This window comes from Balaenoptera borealis (assembly GCF_965194805.1).
Source record: "Balaenoptera borealis genome assembly, chromosome: 6".
Classification (NCBI taxonomy): Eukaryota; Metazoa; Chordata; class Mammalia; order Artiodactyla; family Balaenopteridae; genus Balaenoptera; species Balaenoptera borealis.
This window is the reverse complement of record NC_138863.1, coordinates 134,303,304-134,325,060: the sequence shown is the minus strand read 5'-3', so window position 1 is coordinate 134,325,060 and position 21,757 is coordinate 134,303,304. Positions and strand designations below refer to the sequence as shown.

Sequence of the window (21,757 nt, the reverse complement as noted above, 5' to 3'; positions counted from 1 at the left end):
CAATCCTTTCCTCCCCCATCCCCCACCCCTTGGCAACCGCAAGTCTGTTCTCTGTGTCTGTGAGTCTGTTTCTGTTTTGTAGATAAGTTCATTTGTGTCATATTTCAGATTCCACATATAAGTGATACCATATGATATTTGTCTTTCTTTGTCTGACTTACTTCACTTAGTATGATCATCTCTAGGTCCATCCATGTTGCTACAAATTGCATTCTTTCATTCTTTTTTATGGCCGAGTAATATTCCATTGTATATATGTACCACATCTTCTTTATCCATTCTTCTGTCGATGGACATTTAGGTTGCTTCCATGTCTTGGCTATTGTGAATATTGCTGCTATGAACATAGGACATTTTATTACATTTTAATTATCCTTTTTCCTCCTATATTATTTTATCTCTGATGCTGACGTTTCTAATAAAGAAACTCTTAAAAAACATTGTAAAATTTACCTGTGAGTTACATATGGACACCTGTAAAATGTCTTTACATGCTTCTTTAATTTGATCTTTTTCTTTGCTGACAAGGGCAAAGAATATTCATCAGAGAGACTTTCACTACGAATTATAGTTTTTTGGAAGTAAAAACAAAATTTTTTAAAAATTGGTGAAGGGGTTGAGGTAAAGAACAAAAGAGAAACTAAAAACGAGACTACACACATACATACGTACGCACACACGTTCTTTCTGAAATGGCGTGTGCCGAGGACCCAGTAACTGGTGTGTGGCAAACGCACACACGCACACAACCAAAGACGGTGGTTTCGCACAAATACCTTACGATTCTCCCAAAGCGCTGTTTTGTTTTTCACCCGCAGACAAGAATTCCTCCAGACACCTTCGGGCGCGGGTCAGTCAGGACGATTACTGCAGCTGCTTCTCTGTGTCACCCCAGCAAGTGCTGCCCTTCGCCTTCCCGGCCTACAGCGCCCCCCAGGGCTCCAACGAGCTGGTGGGTGTGCAGGGCTGCGGTGGCCCAGGCGCCATCAGGGTCGCAGGCAGGTGCCGAGGGGAGCTCCGCTCTGTCTCTGCCCCTGCGCTGCCTCCTGAGGGGCTCCCAAGGCAGACCTGCGTCCAGGTTGTTGTGGTGAACGGGAAACCGAGTGGCCCCTGCTGCCCCCTGCCTGGCCCCCGGGATGCCCATGCTCAGGCCCTGCCCAGCCTGGAGGCCGCCGAGCCCTGCGTGGGATCTGCGGGGGCCGGGGACGGGCGGCCACAGCCTCTAACAGGCCAACCTCGGACCCACAGGTCCATCCCTCTCTCCCGCTCGGTGGCAAGAAGTGTGACAGTTAGCCAAATGGTGCATCATCATAATTCAGATCGTGGCTAGACCACGAGTCAGGCAGTTTCTTAAGCGCTTCAGTTCTGTCAATTCATTTAACCTTCAACAAGTCTACATGGTAGGTTTATCCTCTTACAGCTGAGAAGGAGCCTGGGACACAAGGTCACAGAGCCAGTGATGAAATGTTGCCCGAGTTCCCCAAGTTCACGTAGTTAGCAATAAAAAGTGTGTTTTAATCGATAGTGAAAGGGCACAAGCAAAACAGTTTTTTGGTTTCAAAGAATGAACTTGCCATTCGCATCCTGTAAAATGTGTTAAGCCTTGCAGGTTAATCTACTCAAGAATTACAGGACTGACTTTAGAAATTCCATGTGTTTTCCGCATTAGAAAATCAAATGACTTAAAAGATGAGAGTATTTAGTTCCTAGGAAATGATAAATCTGAGATTTTCAAGCACTAAGAATTGTCTGATCCTCAATAATTACTGGGTGGAAAGAGTGACGGGGATGGAAAGAGGTTACCCCTGTGCTGTGGAGACCGGCTTGTTTCTTTTTTTTTCCTAATCATTCAAAGCTTATCATTTCACTTGGTACTTGAGTTAGTGCTGCAGGAACGTCTGTGCTGCTCAGGGTTGATGAAAAACACGATGCTCAGCATTCCTGTCTGTAGAGAATTCTGTAATTCATTCCGGAAGTACTGTTTTTCACCTCTTCTAAGATCACGTTTTAAAATATACAGCACCTTTGAGATTGGGAAATGTCTTATAATTGGTGGCACGTTCGCACTGCATCGTATCAGTCTAACGACGGTGTCTCAGCTCGGTGAGACGTAGTATTTACTGAGGGCCTGTCACAGGTGGGGCGCCGTTGCAGGCTCTGGGTGATGCAGCAGATCCGCGTGCAGGACGTCTGTGAGGTGGTGCTTCGGGATTAGCATCCGTGGAAGGGAAGCAGCTGCAGTGGGCAGAGGAGAAGTTAGGCTGCATCCGTTGACAGAGGCCTCAGATGCCGTCCTGAGAATCACATCCGAAGAGACAAGGGGGGCGGGGGCCCACGCTGCCTCCAAGCCACTCGTGGGAAGCAGCAGCTGTGGTCACGGGAAGGGTCACTTAGAGGGAGGGGCTCTTCGTGTAACGTGCAAAATGTAGAGAAATAGAAGCATAGCTGCTCTCGCTCTGTGATGATCACGTGTCACTTTTTTGAATTTTCACATTTTAGGCTCCTGATGGCCTTGGACCTGTTCCAATTAAACCTTCAGAAATTCAAATCAAGCAGACCTATTCCTTCTTCAATCTGCAGGTTAGACCTGTCATGTGGTTTTGTTAATTGGGTTTCTTATGAAGTGAACAGAATATTCTTGAATTTGAATTGTGCTATTTTTATTAGTTTTGTTCTATGACGGACTGTACCGCGTAGCCTACTGTGTGTATTTCTCTGCTGTTATTTTATGCGATGGGCGAGGTGTAGCAGATTCTCTTTTCCTAATGTGGCTTATGGAAACCAGGATCTTTATTCTGTGGGTATACCATATAGTGTGCATATCTGAAGCTGTCTGAACTACATATGTTAGAAACTTGAAGAAAAGACACAAGTGAACAAAAGTGAGTCAGCCTTTGTGTATGACCACTTCTGTTTTTGAAAATATGCATGCTTTATTTCTTTTTTCTTTTCTTTCTTTTCTTTTTTTTAATTGAAGTATAGTCAAATCCCAATATCTTGTTAGTTTCAGGCATACAGCACAGTGATTCAGTTATACACACACACGTATGTATATTCTTTTTCAGATCCTTTTCCCTTTTAGGTTATTATAAAATATTGAGTATAATTCCCCGTGCTGTCCAGTAGGTCCTTGTAAAATATGCATGTTTTAAACTGACAAACCAGTGTTCAGTGTATTGCAGCGTTAAGCCCTAAGACAGGGGCGAGGAACTGTGAACACCGCTGTGTGCTGGGACGCGGAACAGGGCCCGCGCTGACACAGCTGCTGGTTAAGCGCGGTGCTCGTTTTCCTTCTGCCCCCAGGCGGCGGGGAAGTGCCTCCCGAGGGCTTCGAGCGCCTGCCTTCTCTCCCCCAGGTTCCTCAGCTGTACCAGATCAAGAGGTACCAGCCGGTCTCTGTGCAGATGTCCTCCACCAGCTACTGGCCTCAGAAGCTTGCCCGGGCCCTGAAGCCAGGAGCTGAGGTAACGGGTCCCCACCCTCGGGCACCGCCCCACCTTCCCGCCGCCCTGGCGCGTGGACTAACGCACTGTCCTTGGTCCTGGCCCAGGACGAAGCCACCGCTGTCACAGCCCTGCCCAAGCAGGACTCGGCACCCCAGCTCCCCGGCGAGACCTCCGTCCTGAGCATAAGACTCCCTGAGGCCTTGGCCCGGGCTCCGGAGTACGACCCGCTTTATATCTTTGTAAGTGACATCAGCAGAAGTCATTGTTCCCTGTCCCTTCATCCAGCAGTTACTTCATAACAAATAGAAAACAATCTTATTTTTGGTTACCAAAGGGGAAAGGGGGGAGGGGTAAACTAGGGGTGTGGGATTAGCAGACACACACTACTGCACGTAAAAAGGATAAGCAGCAAGGACTGACTGTGTAGCACAGGGAAATGTACTCACGATCTTGTAATAACCTATAGGGGAAAAGAATCTGGAAAAAAAAAAATATATATATATATATAACTGAATCACTTTGCTGAACACCTGAAACTGACACAATATTGTACATCAACTATACTTCAGATTTTTTTTAAAATATTGAGAAAAAGAAGACAGGGGCTTCCCTGGTGGCGCCGTGGTTGAGAGTCTGCCTGCCAATGCAGGGGACACGGGTTCGAGCCCTGGTCTGGGAAGATCCCACATGCCGCAGAGCAACTAGGCCCGTGAGCCACAACTACTGAGCCTGCGCGTCTGGAGTCTGTGCTCTGCAACAAGAGAGGCCGCGATAGTGAGAGGCCCGTGCACCGCGATGAAGAGTGGCCCCCGCTTGCCGCAACTGTAGAAAGCCCTCGCACAGAAACGAAGACCCAACACAGCCAAAAATAAATAAATAAATTAATTAATTAATTAAAATATTAAAAAAAAAAAAAGACAGAAGCACTAATTGGGAATATTTTTCTCTCTTTGGAATTTCAAGGGTTAAACCACATCTCACCTTTGAAATTGCTGGCCAGCCTTTATCATTTGGAGAATATCAATGTTTTTGTCTTTTAACAACTCCAGCATTTATTTTTTTATGACAATAGCTTTATGATCTTTTCTAATTATCTATAATATGCACATGTTTATTTTTGTGTTTCTTTTAAGTATAGTTGCTGTGCAATATTATGTAAATTACAGGTGTACAGTACAGTGATTCACAATTTTTAAAGGTAGTATATATGTATATATATTTTAAGAAGAAAATACAACAGAAAAAAAGTAAAGTCACCCCAGCCCCGTCCCGCGGCGCTTAGTTGATTCTTTATCCCATCTTCGGGCACCGTGTCCCTGCCACACTGACGCCTGAGTCCCTGTCTTCTACCAAATTGAGTCCAGTCTCCCAACGATGTGGGGTCCAGCCAGTTCTTCCCCCTCCCCTGCGTGTGTCCTCCTGTCACCTGCCCTCGGGCATCCCCCTTCCCCCTTCTACTTCTAGGTACCCAAGCCCTAAGTGACTGAAGGCCAGACAGGAAATCTGAGGAGGTCCTATGTAAGAACGGAATGCCGGTGAAATGCCGCGGTAGTTGCCCTAGTTACAGTCTGTTTTGTAAGGACATGCGCACACACACGTACACACGCACACGTGCAGGATGAGGAAGGTCCTCAGACACTACCTGAGAGAGTCTCCTCTGGGAGAATCTGCACGTGAGCCTCTGAATCTCCGACAGGGCAGAGATGCTGGTGGTCACGCCCAAGGGCAGAGCTGGGACAGACGCCTGCCCGTCTCCTGGCTGGCTGCCTCGGGGCTCCTCCTCTGAGCTCTGCTGCTGTCCCCCAGGGAGCTGTGAGGCTTGTGTTTTGGCCACTGTGGGGCGTGCTCTGGTAGTCTCATTGGGGGCGGGGGGGGGGGCTGTCCCTCAGAGACATAGCGTCAGGGCTGGGATGGCCTCACGGGACATCTAACTCAGTGATTTTCAGACTTCACTTAGCACCAGCACCCTACCACCCCCTGAAATTTTACATAGAAGGGCAATATGTAAAAGAGGGTCCCGGTTGCTGGGCTGGCAGTGGGTAAGGGGCTTTCCCGAGGAGGGTATCCCTGCAAAACCCCGGGGTCCTCACAGTCTCCCCCAGACCCACCCTCTACCACCCCTCACCACTCTGCAAGTGAGAAAGCTGGTCTAGAGACCGGTTTTGCAGATGTAACATACATCAACATTTACCAAATTACATACTTTTCACATGAGCAGTTTATTGCATATCACTTATACATCAGTATGGCTATAAAAGAAAGAATTCGGAAAGCCTAAGAAAAGAAACAAAAATAAAAGGCAAGCAATGCTGGTCGCAACGAGTAGAGCATTGCAGTGGAGCCTTGGGGTGACATCTGTGCGCTGTCTGCAGGAGATGGGGTAGAGGGCTCTGGGGAGGAGACCCTGGGGCAGGGTGGCCTGCACGCACCGACGGTGCAGCTGAGGCCATGGAAGCGCTGGAGGGTTTTATAGAGGCGCGTTACTAAAGCAAAACGCAAGGCCCTTATTAACTCCAGGGGGGAGAGTCAACTAAAAATCGATGTATGTTCCCAATAGGAAGCCAAACTGAAATCTGGCATGATTTTTAAGACTTGATGGAAAATTGAAAAATAGAATCCATCTGGCCTTGACACTAGAACTTCCCTCTGTCACTGACCCAGAGGTCGTGATAGTGAACCTTCACCAAAAAGCTATAATCCAGGCCTCTGCTTGGCCTGGCAGAGGGACATACTTACACAGTTAAGACAAAATAAATGCTGTTTACTAGTTTCCAGCTTTCAGAGACAACTTACGAACGAAGCATACAGGTCTTGGTGTGGTTCCAGAATGCAGATGTTGACGATCTCAATAATACAAAAGTAAAATTGTGGAAGAGAGGAAGAAAGGAACAAGAAAGCATGGGAGTGGGAATGCCTTCATTTCACCTGAGAGGGAGTTGAAATACTCAACCAAAGATGATGAAACAGGAAATAGGTGGATCAGTGCATCATTTCAAGTCGCAGCAAAACTAGCAATAACCGTGTGATTTTCAAAGTCCGGAAGGAGCCTTTGTGTACATGAGCAAGAGCCTTACCTCACGTGGCAATGCGTCAGCAGGTGCCGTGAGGCCGGGAGCCCAGAGACGGAAGAAGCGGCACGATGTTTAGGGTTAGTGGCCATCCCAGGCACAAACCCAGACCCGAGCCTGCGGCAGGAGGCGCCCGCACGAGCCCCCTGGCTTTTCACCACGAATCCTTCCAGCCCGGGTGAGCCGCTCCCATGTGCACGCAGTGGCCTGAGGGAAATTAAAATTAAAGTAGTCACGGGCTGACCACTCAGACCTCCTGCTCTGGTAGCGATGGCCACCCTGGGGGAGGTGAGGTGTGACAACTATTAGAGACGGTGGCGTGGCCATTTCCAGAAAGATTTCATCCACTGCACTTGACCCAAGGCAGGTCCAGAGAGTTGCCCACACGGCGGGTGCCCCCCCACCCCGGTGCTGTGCACCTTTGCCCCCGTCCCCGGCCCCGTGAGACTGCCAGCCCCTCCCCCATCGGTGACTCCACCTCTTGGTCACACTGTGACCAGGCCCAGCTGGGGTCTCTGTCATCCTGCCCCGAATCCCTGAGGCATCCCTTCCCACGGGCTGTCCTGATTGTCCTTTGTCACCACAGGAGTGACTCCTGGTGACAGAGGTCAGCAGCCTCCAGATTCGGGTCCTCGCCCTATTTCTGGGGAAGTAATTGTGCCCAGAGCACCTGGGCGGCTCAGGCTGGGTGCTTGCCCTGTCTCCTGTCCTTTGCTCCTCCTTCCGGCACGTCCTCGCACGCTGGGGGATTTAAGGGGCCCTGCACGGCAGCAGGACGCGTCCCCCACTTGCCCACCCACACCCGCCTTCCTCTGCATCCTCAGCCTCCCCGGCTTTGTCTCGCCAGGCCCCACCTTTCCCCTTGTTCCCTCCCAGCCCCCCAGCCCCGACCTGGGTCAGGGTGGGGACCCAGTGTCTGCCTTCACCTCTGTCCGTGTCCCCATCCCATGTGGCACGGGAGGAGAGCTGCTGTGCACACAGATACTCCACTCCTGACTCCCTCGGGGGTCATCGCCTCCCTGCCGGCCTGCTGCCTTTACATCCATGAGTTCGTGCAAGAGCTTTTCTGCGGCCCTGGCTGCAAATCAGCCTCCCTGCGTGACCGGAGCACAGGCGGCCCAGCGTTCGTGGCCGGGACGCCTTCATCACACCCACGATAGCCGGGCCCTCCTCTGGGTGCTGTCATGTCGCCTTCAAGTTGTTGGGGACATTTGTTTCTTGGCGGTGAGACTGGGTTCCCGTCAGTCGTGTGGAGTTCGGTGGGTTTTTAAAAAGATATTTTTTTAAATTATTCAAACAAAAAGAACAGAATCTCAACTTAGTGGTTCCTAAACATCTGCAATTAAACAACCCCAAGGGAGCTAAAAGCTATGTTGTTTGGGACGAGAGCCGGGTTTTTGTTGGACAGGCCCCAGAAGGAGCATTAAAAGGCTCCACATTTTCGTATATTTTGATATAATTGCTCTGTGCCTCCGTTAGTTCTGCTGGAAAATTAGTAAAAAACAGGAACTCCCTTAAAGCCAGATACTTCATCCAAATGGAGCCTTCCTGAATTAAAAACATCACCAAAACAGTGTTAAACGCTGATGTTTCCTGATATATCACATGCCACCCTCTCCTTTGTCTTCTCTTTAAAGTTACTTTTTAGAAGCTATTCTTTTGTTTCCAAAACCAGAAGCTCATTGCTTTTTAAAACCAGTTTCCTTATTTAATAAATCCCCCTAATTGATCAAATTTAGAAACAAATACTTTAAGCTGTTTAAGCTGCAATTTCATTTGTACTCGTTTCCATGAGAGCTCAGTAAAACCGTGTGGTATGTAATGAAGCGCTTCAACCCGAAGTGACATTTGTGAATGGCCGTGACCACTGCCCATCTGAAGCCACCTCTGCTCTCCTGCTTCTCTTTCCCAGACGGGCTGACAGAGGTGGGGTCAGAGCGCGCGGGCCGGGGGGGCCGAAGGGAGCCTTAGCCGACGCCTGTCCTGTGGCGGAGGAGGAAACCGGTCCACAAAAGAGACCCCGTGTTCCGTCTCTCCCGCAGAACCCCAGCCCAGGGTTATTTGCTGTGAAGCACCCGCTGACCTACGCGGAAACCTCGATCGATTACCATCTGTGCACCCACCCCAAGTACAAGTTCACCAAGGAGTCCCACTGCAGCTCCAGCGTCCCCCTCACCCAGAAGCAGTTTCTCCATCACACGGTAAAGCCATCCCGGCTCAGCGGCAGAGCTGGCCCCGGGCTGCGGGGACGGGCAGGGGACAAGGAGGGAGGGTCACCGCTGGGACCGAGGAATAGAGGCTTTGCCGCCACGGCTGCAGGACAAGGACGGTAACCGTGGCGCTGTGGACCCTGTCATGCCCCAGCCCTGAAGGGCGGCAGGTGGGGACTCAGCGTCACCCCCGTCCGCCCGTACCCAGCTCCCGGCTTCACGGTGCCCCCTTTTCAACATTCTTACTCTCTTTTTCCCTTGAAGGTCATGCCTAATATTCATCTTATCCCCACTGCAACCGTGGAAAAACAGTCACGTGGCGGCCATAACCCCGTGGCCTGACCCCCCCCCCTTTGTTTGGTCCCCAACAAGGACAGAAAGGTCTTAATGGACAAGCTGGCGATGTGACAAACGCGCAGTGAGGAAGAGGCTCCCGAGAGCTCCTTCTTCCCGCGAATAACCAGCCTGACCTCGGCCTCCAGGCACCTCCCACTCGGGCTGGAACCCTAACTTAGGTCGCGTCTCGGCCCCGCCCCGCCAGCGCCTCCTCACACCTCTTCCCGCGAAACCTTCCTGCCTCCGGGTTCTGGGACTCAAGCGCCGATCCCTGGGGGCCGTGCTCCCTCCCTCTCCCCCAGCCCCGCATCCAGCCGCCCCTGGATCCTCCCTGGCTCCCACCGGTCGGCCTCACACACCATGTGACCCCCTGTCCCGCACCCCAGGGCCCAGCAGCGCGCCGTCACCCTCCGGAGAAGCCTTCCTTCCACACAAATCCGATCCGGTCGTTTTCCGGTTTGGAAACCCTCCGTGGTCCCTGCTGCCCCTGGGAGCAGCTCCAGGCTCATTAGCTTGGCCCACGAGGCCCTTCACGACCAGCCTGCCTCTCCAGCCTCATTTCCTGTCACCCCCGTCACCCGCCCTGCACTCGGTGCTCTCCTGACAGCACCCTCCTCGCATTTTCCACGCATTTGCGCGCGCTTACCCCTGCCTGGAAAGCCCTCTGATGAACTGACCCGTCCTCTGAATGTTGCGTTAGCATCACATGCACAGTAGTCAGAACGGATGGAAAGGCCAGACCTGTCCTCCACCAGCAGGACCGTTGCTCCCGTGCCTCATAAGTCAGGGGCGGGAGCCTCTCCGTCCTCCCTGCCTTAATGCCTGTTGCAGCAGTTGCAGCAGTTGCTGGAGCAGTTGTCTTTTTTAGCCTCAGAAAAGTTCTACTAAACTTAATGAAATGATACATTTTAGAGCTCAACTTGGATTGAAAAATACTGGGTTTAATGAAGTGGAAGTCCTTCCTAAACTTTACACGTGGTCCCCCTGTGCCGGCTCTGTTACAGGATGTCATTCCTGGAGTGATGAGCTGGAAGAGGTTCCCGTGCCTGGTCCTCTCGACCCTGCCCGAAACCTCTCAGACAGAGATGGCGCAGAGGTGAGCCCAGCTCCCCGTCACCTCGCAGAGCTCAGAGGCTGCAACCCCAAAAGTTACCTGCCAGTAGTATGTCAGAGCGTACCTGTAGTGCACCGTGAGGGAAGCCTGCTAGCCAGAGGCACATGATGCTGTGTATAAAGTCACATCTTGACTTTATCTTAATTGAGATATACTTTATTTTTTTTTAACTTTTACTGAAATATAGTTGATTTACAATGTTATGTTAGTTTCGGATGTACAGCAAAGTGACTCAGTTCTATGTGTGTGTGTATATATATATATGTATATATATACATATATTCTTTTTTACATTCTCTTCTGTTATAGGCTATTACAATATATCGAATATAGTTCCCTGTGCTATGCAGTAGGTCCTTGTTGTTTACTTTATATAAATTAGTGGTGTGTATCTGTTGATCCCAAACTCCTGATTCATCCCCACCCATCTCCTCCACCCCCTTTCCCCCCCTGGTAACTACAAGTTTGCTTTCTATGTCTGTGAGTCTATTTCTGTTTTGTAAATAAGTTCATTAGTATCATTTTTTTAGATTCCACATATAAGTGATATCATATGACATTTGTCTTTTTCTTTCTGACTTACTTCACCTAGTATGATAGTCTCTAGGTCCATCCATGTTGCTGCAAATGGCACTATTTTGTTCTTTTTTATGGCTGAGTAATATGCCATTGTATATATGTACCGCATCTTTTTTTTTAACATATTTATTGGAGTATAACTGCTTTACAATGGTGTGTTAGTTTCTGCTTTATAACAAAGTGAATCAGTTATACATATACATATATCCCCACATCTCTTCCCTCTTGCGTCTCCCTCCCACCCTCCCTAACCCACCCCTCTAGGTGGTCACAAAGCACCGAGCTGATCTCCCTGTGCTATGCAGCTGCTTCCCACTAGCTATCTATTTTACATTTGGTAGTGTATATATGTCCACGCCACTCTCTCACTTTGTCCCAGCTTACCCTTCCCCCTCCCCATGTCCTCAAGTCCATTCTCTACGTCTGCATCTTTATTCCTGTCCTGCCCCTAGGTTCTTCAGAACCTTTTTTTTTTTTTTTTAGATTCCATATATATGTGTTAGCATACAGTATTTGTTTTTCTCTTTCTGACTTACTTCACTCTGTATTACAGACTCTAGGTCCATCCACCTCACTACAAATGACCCAATTTTGTTTCATTTTATGGCTGAGTAATATTCCACTGTATATATGTGCCACATCTTCTTTATCCATTCCTCTGTCGATGGACACTTAGGTTGCTTCCACGTCGTGGCTGTTGTAGATAGTGTTGCTATGAACATAGGGATACAAGAGTTTTACTCAGATACACGCCCAGGAGTGGGATTGCTGGATCATATGGTAGCTCTTGAGATATACTTGAAAAAAGTCAATGTCACAGGTGGCTAGTTGGCCATACTTCAATAAAAGCAGACAACCAATCCATGTAATTCAGCCGAAATAGTCGTGGTCCATTTTTAACATTTCAGAGTTGCCAAGATTAGCCGTCCACACCCTCCATATCCACTCCCAAAGCATCCATCTCTCTCCATGCCCCAGCCTGGCCGTTCACCGGGCGACCCGCAGCTGTCAGCACAGAGACGGAGCAGGCAGATGAGAGTACTGTTAGACCAAAGAAGGAGGAAATTTAGAGCGAGCACATTTTTGCTAATTTGCTCATTTAACACCTCTTCAGAGCCCGAAGACCTCAAACAAGTAGACGGATGCCTTTTCTTTAAGACGCGGCCTGGTCAGTGACCTGCTCCTGAGCCTGGAGTTTGCTTCTTTGGTCCACTGTCCTTATAAACGCAGTGAAATGAGTCGCTGGTGAGCAAACGTGACGAGTGTCCCAACACGATGATCATCAGCAGTGACCTTTTGTTCAAATCCTTCGATCCAGGGTGAGGCCCACCCCAAGGGGCAGAGCCCTGCCACGGCCCAGGAGTGGTCAGCTCTGCCGGAGCACTGCCACCAACCAGGGTCAGCAGGGACTTACACCCTCGACTGCCAGCAGCGTGTCCCGGCTCCCCCGCGTCACCAGAAGGCCCCGCGGCCTCCCGGAGCTGTGTGACCCCGGCCACGCTCTGCGGCCACTCTCTGGGCCCAGTCCTCTCGTGCAGAACACAAGCCGAGCGGACTTGCTGGGAAGACCCCGCTCAGCCGGGACATTTTCGTTTTAGCAGAGGTAGGAAGGCGCACCCCGAAGTGCACCGACCCCGTATGTACTACCCGTCACCTGCCCCTCCCCGGGTATTGGAGGCGGTCGTTGAAATCCAGTTTGTGACCCTGGAACATTTACCTTTACTTCTTCCCGCACTGCCAGCCAAAAAGCTCCTCCTGAATGAAGCAGAATCGAGGCTGGTCCACATGCTGTTCCCTTCAGGTTATTTCCTCAGCGCTTCTCAGCTGCCCCCCTTTGCCTGGAGATTAACATGGGACCAAGATGTGGCCCATGGTAGGGGCTCGAAAATATAGTTCCTTTTCTGTGAGTTCATGTTACTGAACCAAACTTGGGTCCACTCGCCTGTGCACAGCAAAGCCAATCTACGGACACCGGCTTGTGGTGGAGGCAAGCGCAGCCTTTGTTGCAGGTGCCAAGCAAAGAGTCAGGGACAGTTAAAGCTCAGGAAGCCCCAACTCCCCGATGGCTTCCAGGGAAGCATTTTTAAAGGCCAGGTGATGGAGGGGCGCCGCAGGGTGTGTGATCAGCTCGTGCACAATTCTCCGATTGGTTGGTGGTGAGGCTACAGGGTGGTGTCTCATCGTCAGTCCTCAGGTCTGGGGGCTACGTGCTCGTGGTCGTCACGTAGTTAACGTCTTCCGTTTGACAGGGGTTTTGGCATCCGTAAGACAACTGAGGAATGTGCGTCAGACACTGTTATCTGGGTACCCCTCAGACAGGAGCAAGGGCAGAGGACATGGGGAGGGGTCTGTACCTCCCCACCAGCCGGACAGAGACGGTCACACACCCTGCAGCCCTCACCCCAAAGTGTGCCTTTAAAAACGCCTGCCTGAAAGTCACTGGGCAGTTCTGGGGTTTTGGGGCACAAGCCACCTCGTTTCCTTGCTGGCCCTGCACCTTCCTCTGCTCCAGACTCCGACGTTTCGGGTTGCTTGGCCTTGCTGTGCGTCAGGCACACGAATTGTGTTTGGTAACATTAGCATATTTCTAAAATCTGAAATCTCCAGAATCGAGGGCTGGATGGAACAGTGACCTTGTAGGGAGAAGGAACGCTTTGGTGTCTGAGAGACCTGCCTCGTAACCCGCTAGCCCTGTCACCCACTCTGTGTCCCTGGGCCACAGTTACCTATTACTGAAGCCCGTTGAGCAATCATTTCCTCGTCTCTGAAATGGGGATGGTGAAGGGGTCCTCACAGACCACATGAGTTGTAAGGACTCAAGTGGTGCATCTAGCACCATCCTTAGTAACCCTTCCCACTTCTGCCCTACCCCACCCACTAAACCTTGCGGTAACTCTGCTGCCACCATACGGCGATGACCCGCCACCACCTGGACACACGGCCTCGTTTTGCTGTAGGGTGAGGGCACTTCCGAATGGACCGCAGTCATCAGTAGACCAAACACAGCTGGGTGTGGGTACCGTCCAGAGACTGAATACGCAAATCGAGCAACGGTGGGCAGTGGACACGCTGGGGTCCACCAGCTGTCGGCAAGCACCGGTCTCAGGAATTAAGAAAAAAAATCCTGTTTTTTTTTCCAAAGCAATGTTCTTGGAAAAATCTCCCGAGGCTGTTCTTTCAAAAGGCACTCAGAATGCAGTCACCTTGGGCTTGAACTAGCCATGAATTAAACAAGAAAACTCCCCAACTAGGACTTGTTACCTCCAGCTTCTGTGCCCAAGTGCTCTGTTGGCCAATTTGTTTCAAAATAAACCATAACTGCACCACAGATTATAAAACCAAGAGAGGATTCTTTATTTCTTTATCATGGATTTCTATGATATAAGACCCTAGATAATGTTTTTATTTCTAAAAGAGTTACAGAATTATAATAGTATTCCTTTTTAAACTTCCTACACATCTGCTAATGATACTTCAACTTTGCAGTCATTTTTCTTGAATAGATTACCTATTTCTTAGCTGCTATTTCCCCTGTATTTCTGCCCCTGAGAGTTATTGTTAAACCACGCAGTATCCTTAGTTAATGTTTATTCACTCCAAGTCATTTTTGCATTTGTAATGATCAAAACAGCTCACTTGGGTTCTTTGCTTGTTAATAAATTCAGAGAGAATTTACTGAGTCTCTGTGACTTCCATGAAATCTGAGTAAGCAGCGACAAAGAAGTCATCTAATCCAGTGGTGCCCAGACTTTGGGGTTTTACAGACAACTGAAATTTCCAGAAGAATCTTAGGAACTGACTTAGAGTTGTCGGCGTTTTACTTTTCCAAGAAAGGCATGAAACAAAACAAAGCAAAACAAAACACCCAACCTCCGTCCACTGCCACCACCCTTTCAATTCCAGAGGAACATATTAACACATGGAAAAGTAAGCAGGACATGGTCTCAGAATTTTAAAATTAGGTAAGTTTGGTCTATGAAAAACCCTTGGTTGTTGCCATTCCGTCTTCCAGACCACGCTGGCCCCTGGGGAGTGGTCCAGGCTTCCACCGTCTCCCACCCTCCTCTCGGCTACACGCGCTCTGAGGTCTCAGTGGGATTGTCCGTTAGAACCTGCATTCTCTGTCACCAAGTCAGTAAATAGGACTGATCTCTGGGTGGTGGAGGCCAGGTCCCTTTTCAGTGAGGAATGGTATTAGAGACCAAAATCTGGGTTCCTGGTGCACACATCGTTACTGGGGGTGGAGCGGGGGGGTCGTCTCTTGGCCTCCTCAGCAGACAAGCCAGAGTGTGTACGTGGGGAAATGCATACATATATATGCACACACATACACACGTATGTACACATTCATACAAAAGTACACGACCACCTACATCTACATACGTATGCACACGTCCATGTGCACGTAAGCACACATATACACACCTACACCCATTTCAGGCATCATGAACCCACGCCGGTGCTTGTAATCCAAGTCCATATTCATGGCGTTGCTGCTTGCTTCTCCCCGTTCCGTAGTTGTCTGTCTCTTCTTTCCCCGTGAGAACCCTGGTCTCCTAACACACTCACCCCCTCAGCTTTACAGAACGTCAAAAATAGTTTCAGAATGGCTTCACCTATAACCACTTTAATAGACAAGCATTTTTGCTTATTCAACAAGGAGAAGAAGCTTATCTCCACGACGTATCTGCACACACCAAGGAGGCTTCAGTTAACCTCCTGGTTTTCCATTCCTGCCGCCTGCCTTACCCTCCACCTGCAGCCTTTCTAGAGCCTGCGAGGAGGTCAGTTTCCTGCCGTGGGTCACTCTTCACTCTCTTCTATGAGACAACACTCCTCTCAGCTTCTAGAAACTTATTCCAGAAAATTATTTTAAAACTTTATCCATTTGTGACTCTTTTCCTATTCTCTTTGCTGTTGTGGGTTCAGTTTTTATTCCTCTAATATCATTTGAGAGGCATGTTAAGAAGGAGTTGAGACCAAAAAAAGGGGAAATTTTTTTAAAAGGTGAGTGTTTGCTCTACCAACTTGAAACAGAAGTCTGCCGCCGACTTTAAAAACAACAAAATGTTTTTTCTCCCCATCTCAATTCTTTTAATGTCCTCAACACCCAGTAATTTGTATATGAAGCTGTAAAATCATGATACCAAACAATATATAAGGGGGTGGGGAGGGGGCTGAAACTGAATAAACAGCTAAGGAAGAGTATAAACATGGGAAAAAATATTAAGAACAAAAAGCGAACTAACTGCCCCACGCCAGCCCGACCCCCAGGAAATAGTGTAAGTTTAGACACCACAAGTTTGACAGTTCTGTTTCTAAACTCTGGGAAATGTCTTTTTTAAAACTGAAGTATAGTTGATTTACAGTAACACTGGGAAGTGTCTTCTTTGGCCCCGTTCTCTTGGGTTTGACTGGTACCTATCGCAGCCCCGCCTTTGCCTCTAGGGAGACATGAGTGGGTTTGCAGGAACGAAGGAGGGCAGAACGGTAGCGTAAAACACCAGTGGTGGAAAGAAAAGTGCTTTAGGAAATCGTGTAAAGACCCCGAGACTAGTAATGTGTGATTTTTCCACAGCTGTGATTCCTTCAATTTAGCCATGCTTCCTATAGACGTCCCTGCCGTTCTTGACGCCTTACCAGAAGAAGACAGAATGGAGACCATCGAACGGTACTCTTTTACTTTTGGTCTCTCGTGCTGTCTATTTGCCAGAAATTGTCCCGGTGCTGTGAGAGATTTCCAAGGAGCGCACAGTGCCCGAGCTTGCACCCAGCCGAGACACGGCTAACACCCAGCCATGCCCCCGACTAGACAGGGTGCTGGATCCGTGGTGGAGAACAGTCTAAGGTCTCACGCGGGCTGGTCTTCCCGTGCTGCAGGCGCTCAGGGGAGGGGCGAGCGCAGGGGGTGCTGAGTGGGCTTCCGAGGCTGCAGAGTCGCGTGGACTTGGGTTAGTGCTCGAAGGCTGGGTGGGATTTGGAGGGGCATAAAGAACTATAGCGCCCCCAGGTAAGGAAAAAATTTAAAAAAGAAAAAAACAAAAACAAAGGAAATTTTAAAAGAAAGAGTGAAAACAAACAAAAAAAAAAAAGGAAAAAAATAAAAGAACTATCAGCCCCAAACCAGGCTGCTTAAACTTGACTTTACTGCCGAGCACCCAGCATCCCGTGGGAACGCGGCCTTGACGCGCCTGTGGCTGTACCCACGTGACCATTTTCCCTGTGGATAATCAGTGAGTGAAGTCCTGAATATCCGAGGCGTGTGTCGGTTTGTGTGAGACCTGCCCACACACAGGTGTGATACTTGAGCGCCTGAAGCTTGGAACCCAGGTGTGGACGGGGAGGTGGAGTGTCCGCCACTCAAAGCCCAGAGCACGAGGGCGTTTCCTGAGGACGCTGCGGCCGGGCGGGCGGGGGTGACACACGGTTCCTTGAGGTTCAGCGTTGGGGGCAGCGGGGGAGACGCTCTGCAGACCCCTCCCCCATTCAGCACCGATGCGCGGACCCCTGGGGCTCAGTTTCCCCATCTGTGAAATGGGAATAGTAGTACCTGCTTCTCGGGGGTTGTCACCCAGGACGATGAGGAGGAGGGGGGGGGTGGCCGACATCTACTGAGCACTAAACGGGCGTCAGGCCAAAGCCTCCCTCCCCCACAACAAGGTCGTGTTATTTTCCACTCTCGGGGGATGAGGAAGGCGCTAACGGGAAGGCGCTCTCTGCACAGCGCCAGCATCACGCGGGACTGGCCCGGAGCAGCTGCTCCGCGAAGCTCACGGGGTCGGAACGACTCTGTGCGGTTTCCACGGTGTTTAAACCCAACAGAAAACTGCTCTGCCCGCCTCTGTTTACGTACCGCTGTCAGGAGAGTGTTCCTCTTGCTAACTCTAAATTTGGAAGCCTCCGTTGATCTCGGGAGCATTTCTCTGAGTGTAGCGGAGACGGCCTCTCAAAAGAACTGTCCCCTCTTCCCCATGTGGAAACCGGAGGCTCATGGTCCCAGCCTCCCCTGCAGTTACGTCCTCCATGTCGCTCGGCCTCTGCCAAAGGGACAGGAGCAGACGTGAGATCTTCTCCCGAGGGCAGGACCAGGATGGGGTGGGCTCCTGCACCCTCCCTCTCGCTGCTTCGTGGAGCTGGAACCCACACGTGCAGGGACCCAGCTGTGACCGTCCAACAACCAAGCTCGAGGCCAGGGGTCCGCAAGCGGCCGAATCTGGCCTGCCGCCTGCTTTTGCAAACCGTTTTACTGAAATGCAGCCACACTCATTCGTGTATTTTTCCATGATTCCTTTCATGCTGCAACAGCAGAGCTGAGTAGTTGTAAAAGAGACCCTACGACCCGCAGAGGCCTTTACAGGAAAAGTTTGCTGACTCCTGCTCTAGGGGATCGCGGAGCCCAAGAGAAAAATAACCTCGGTCCCTGTGATGTCTTCTCTCACCCATAGGTTATTTAGAAATATACTGTTTCATTTTTAAAGCAGTCGTGGATTTTTTTACTCTTTGCTATTGATTTCTATTCAAATTCCATGTGGCCATAGAACATTCTCTGAATGATTCCAATCTTTTGAAACATTCATGCTTTCCTTATGGTCCAAGATATGGTCAATATTGGTAAATGTTCCACGTGCACCTGAAGAGAATATGAATTCTGTAACCGCATTTCTAAACCGCTTTTTATTCTCTGCTTATAAATAACCATTCCCACTACTGTGGGTTGGTAGAAAGCTGTCAGCCTTATGCTTTTTCTTAACGTAGATTCCAGAAGAGTAGGTGGGAGGAATGTTGAAGGAATTGCGTAAGTCTTAAATGACGACAATATTTCTCGATTTTATTCCTTCTCAGCGAGCTCTGTGAGCAGAGTATAGACATCATGCTGACTCCAGAAATGATGGAGGTGGAATTCCCTATGTTGGGCTACAAGGACACCAAGAAGGAGAAGTAAGTGGACGCTCTGATGGCCTAGGAAGAGGCAGCCGGGATAAAGCTCATCCTACAGGACGCACAGAACTGCCATGCTGTTTGGATCTAAGAACGTGTCAGAAGGGGCACGTTTCCAATGCTTCAGATGTTTAGATGTGTATTTTATGCATAGCGACGCTCCCTCAAATGTTGTTGGCAAATAAACCTTTAGAACAGAGTCCAGCATTCCCATTTGCTTATCGTGTAATTTCAGAGCTGTGTTTGCTTCTTATGAGTAGCTGGATGAGCTTCATGTAGTATAAGAGGCCCAGGCTCTGGAGCCTGGCGAGACCCGGGGCCGCATTCCATTTAGCGCCCGTGCCACCTCCAGCGGCATTGCTCATCTTCAGCAACTGGGCAGTTGTGAGGGTTAAATGAGATGCCGGTGCGAAGACACCTCTCCAGCTGCTCGACGTGAACTCGCTTGGCACACGTGAATTCTTCTCTTTGCCTCTCCCTCAGGGGCCAACTAGCCGAGCAAACCGTCACCCTTCAAGAATTGGTTTTGAAGAATACTTTGGTAAAGTAAATAACCACCAGAGTTCATATGGTTTGTAAGTTTGAAATTCCAGTTATCCTTTTTAGAATTCTTTTTCTCTTTAAAAAAAAAAAAGTCTTTTTTGGGACTTCCCTGGCAGTCCAGTGGTTAAGACTCCGCGCTTCCACTGCAGGGGGTGCGGGTTCAATCCCTGGTCGGGGAACTAAGATCCCGCATGCCACATGGCCAAAAAATAAACAAAAATAGAAATAAACAAATCAATGATTTTTTAAAAATTCTACTGAAAAAATAAAAATAAAAAAAGCCTTTTTTTACTATTAAAATGTTAGAAAATACAGAAAAATATAAAGAATAAAATAAAAACAATAATCCTACCACCCAGAGGCAGTAACTTGTACATTTTGATGTGTGGTCTTCCAAGGATTTGTTTGTTTGTTTGTTTAAATAAACCATAAACACCTATTATATTTTGTTAAACCATACATACAGTCATCACTCGGTATCCACAGGGGATTGGTTCCAGGACACCCCCATCCCGGGTACCAAAATCTGCGGATGCTCAAGTCCCTATATAAAATGCTGTAGAATTTGCGTATAACCTACGCACACCTTCCCATATACTTTAAATCATCTCTAGATTACTTATAATACCTCATACAATGTAGATGATTTGTAAATAGTTGCCAGCGCACGGCAAATTCAAGTTTTGCTTTTTGGAACTTTCTGAATTTTTTTTTCATCCGGAGTGGGTTGAATCTGAAGATGCAGGACCTACGGATACAGAGGGCCAACTGTATGTGTTGATATACGTTCATACGTGCATACCTTATATATATATGAATTCAATCATATTGTTCATATTGTTTTATCTTCTAGACTTTTATGTAGCAGTATATCATAAACATAGATGTATAGACACAGATACACATCTCTGTATCTCATTGGTGGATGTGCCATCGTGTGTTCACACATCCTTCTACTGATGATCACATCAACTCTCTTCAATGTTTTGCTGTTGCCAGTAGCGCTGCAACAAACCTCCTTGTGCCATAATTCCTTGCAAACTTATCAGACTGTCTCCTTGGGATAAATTCCTAGAAACATAAATGCTAGATCCATGTTCATTTTAAGGTTTTAATATATAGTGCTTCACCACCATCCAGAAAGTTCATCAACAAACCTCCTACCAGCAGAGGTCAGGATGCCCACATTCAAATGCCCTGAACAACGTGTTATAGTATCAGACTTTTTTTCTTTACCAATATGATAGGTTTTTAAACGATCAAATCATTGTTTTAATTTTAAACTTCTTTGTTTGCAAGTGATGGTAAAAAATTTCCTATGTTTACCAATTGTTTTTCTTCTTTTATGAAGGGATTTTTTGCCTATATTGTAGAAAGTGTTTATCTTTTTCTTACTTATTTGTAAGAAAGAGTGCCTCATATTTTAGGGATAATTACCCTTCCTGTGTATACTGTAAATTTCTTAGTTTGTCTTCCTTGTTTGGGGTGTTTTGGGGAGGTCCTGCCTTTTCAGAAGGGAATACCCACGTATCTTAGAGGAGCATGGGGTTCCTTTGGTTTGTTTGTGATAGTAGCAGAGGCCTACAGCAAACCAACACTTCTCAGAAAGTAGACTGGCAGTTTCTCGTAAAAGAAAATTCAGGAAATAAAAATTTTAAATAGAATTTCAGTGAGCATCTGATTTAAGCAGCTAATTAACAATAAAATATCATGTTACACTACATAGCACATAGAACCTCTGACACCTCAACAAAGAGATGTACTTTGCATTTTGTTTCAGGTTTCAAACAGTTGACTTAAGAGGGTTTTTTTCAATTAATTTTTTAAAAAATTCTTTTATTTATTTACTTTTGGCTGCATTGGGTCTTTGTTGCTGCGTGTGGGTTTTCTCTAGTTGCGGCGAGTGGGGGCTACTCTTCATTGCAGTGCACAGGCTTCTCATTGCGGGGGCTTCTCTTGTTGCAGAGCACGGGCTCTAGGCGCACAGGCTCAGTAGTTGTGACTCGCAGGCTTAGTAGTTGTGGCTCACGGGCTGTAGGCGTGCAGGCTCAGTAGTTGTGGTACACGGGCTTAGTTGCTCCGCGGCATGTGGGATCTTCCCGGACCAGGGCTCGAACCCGTGTCCCCTGCATTGGCAGGCGGATTCTTAACCACTGCGCCACCAGGGAAGTCCCTGACTAAGAGTTTTAAATAAAAACCCTTTTTTTTTTTCAATTTCAAAAATTACCCCTGGACTTAGAATGGTTTGCTCCATGCGTGGGGCAATATCTCATACCTCTTTGCTTACTTGGTATTTAACCTGGTTTTTCACCATTTTCACTACAGAAGCTAACATTGAATGCCATTGGATTATCAAATGATTATTAAATGAAGTAGAATTTATTACTTTATATATTCACCCAAAGTGGAAGATCTTCTTTTCTTGTTTAATGTATTTCAGCTACTTTACCAAAAAAAACAAAAAACAAAAAAACCAACAATGAACTCTAAACATTTTCTGCACAACAACTTAGCTTCCAATTT

At 48.2% G+C, this 21,757-nt stretch overlaps 1 protein-coding gene across 7 annotated transcripts in view; it reads left to right on the top strand.

The window, feature by feature from the left end:
• Nucleotides 1-18,895, top strand: part of CFAP221 (cilia and flagella associated protein 221) — a 79,645-nt gene extending 60,750 nt beyond the window's left edge. For 6 of the 7 annotated variants that reach the window (XM_082395877.1, XM_082395872.1, XM_082395873.1 and 3 more), the window contains 8 exons: nt 819-952; nt 2,500-2,580; nt 3,357-3,464; nt 3,551-3,685; nt 8,557-8,715; nt 10,065-10,156; nt 16,332-16,424; nt 18,596-18,895. In XM_082395877.1, the coding sequence (XP_082252003.1) occupies nt 819-952; nt 2,500-2,580; nt 3,357-3,464; nt 3,551-3,685; nt 8,557-8,715; nt 10,065-10,156; nt 16,332-16,424; nt 18,596-18,695 (902 nt within the window). In that variant the 3' untranslated portion in view covers nt 18,696-18,895. Of the gene's footprint in view, nt 1-818; nt 953-2,499; nt 2,581-3,356; nt 3,465-3,550; nt 3,686-6,214; nt 6,590-8,556; nt 8,716-10,064; nt 10,157-16,331; nt 16,425-18,595 lie in introns of those variants that run through there. The other variant, XM_082395875.1, reaches the window with a different exon arrangement.
• The last annotated feature ends 2,862 nt before the right edge of the window (nt 18,896-21,757 follow it).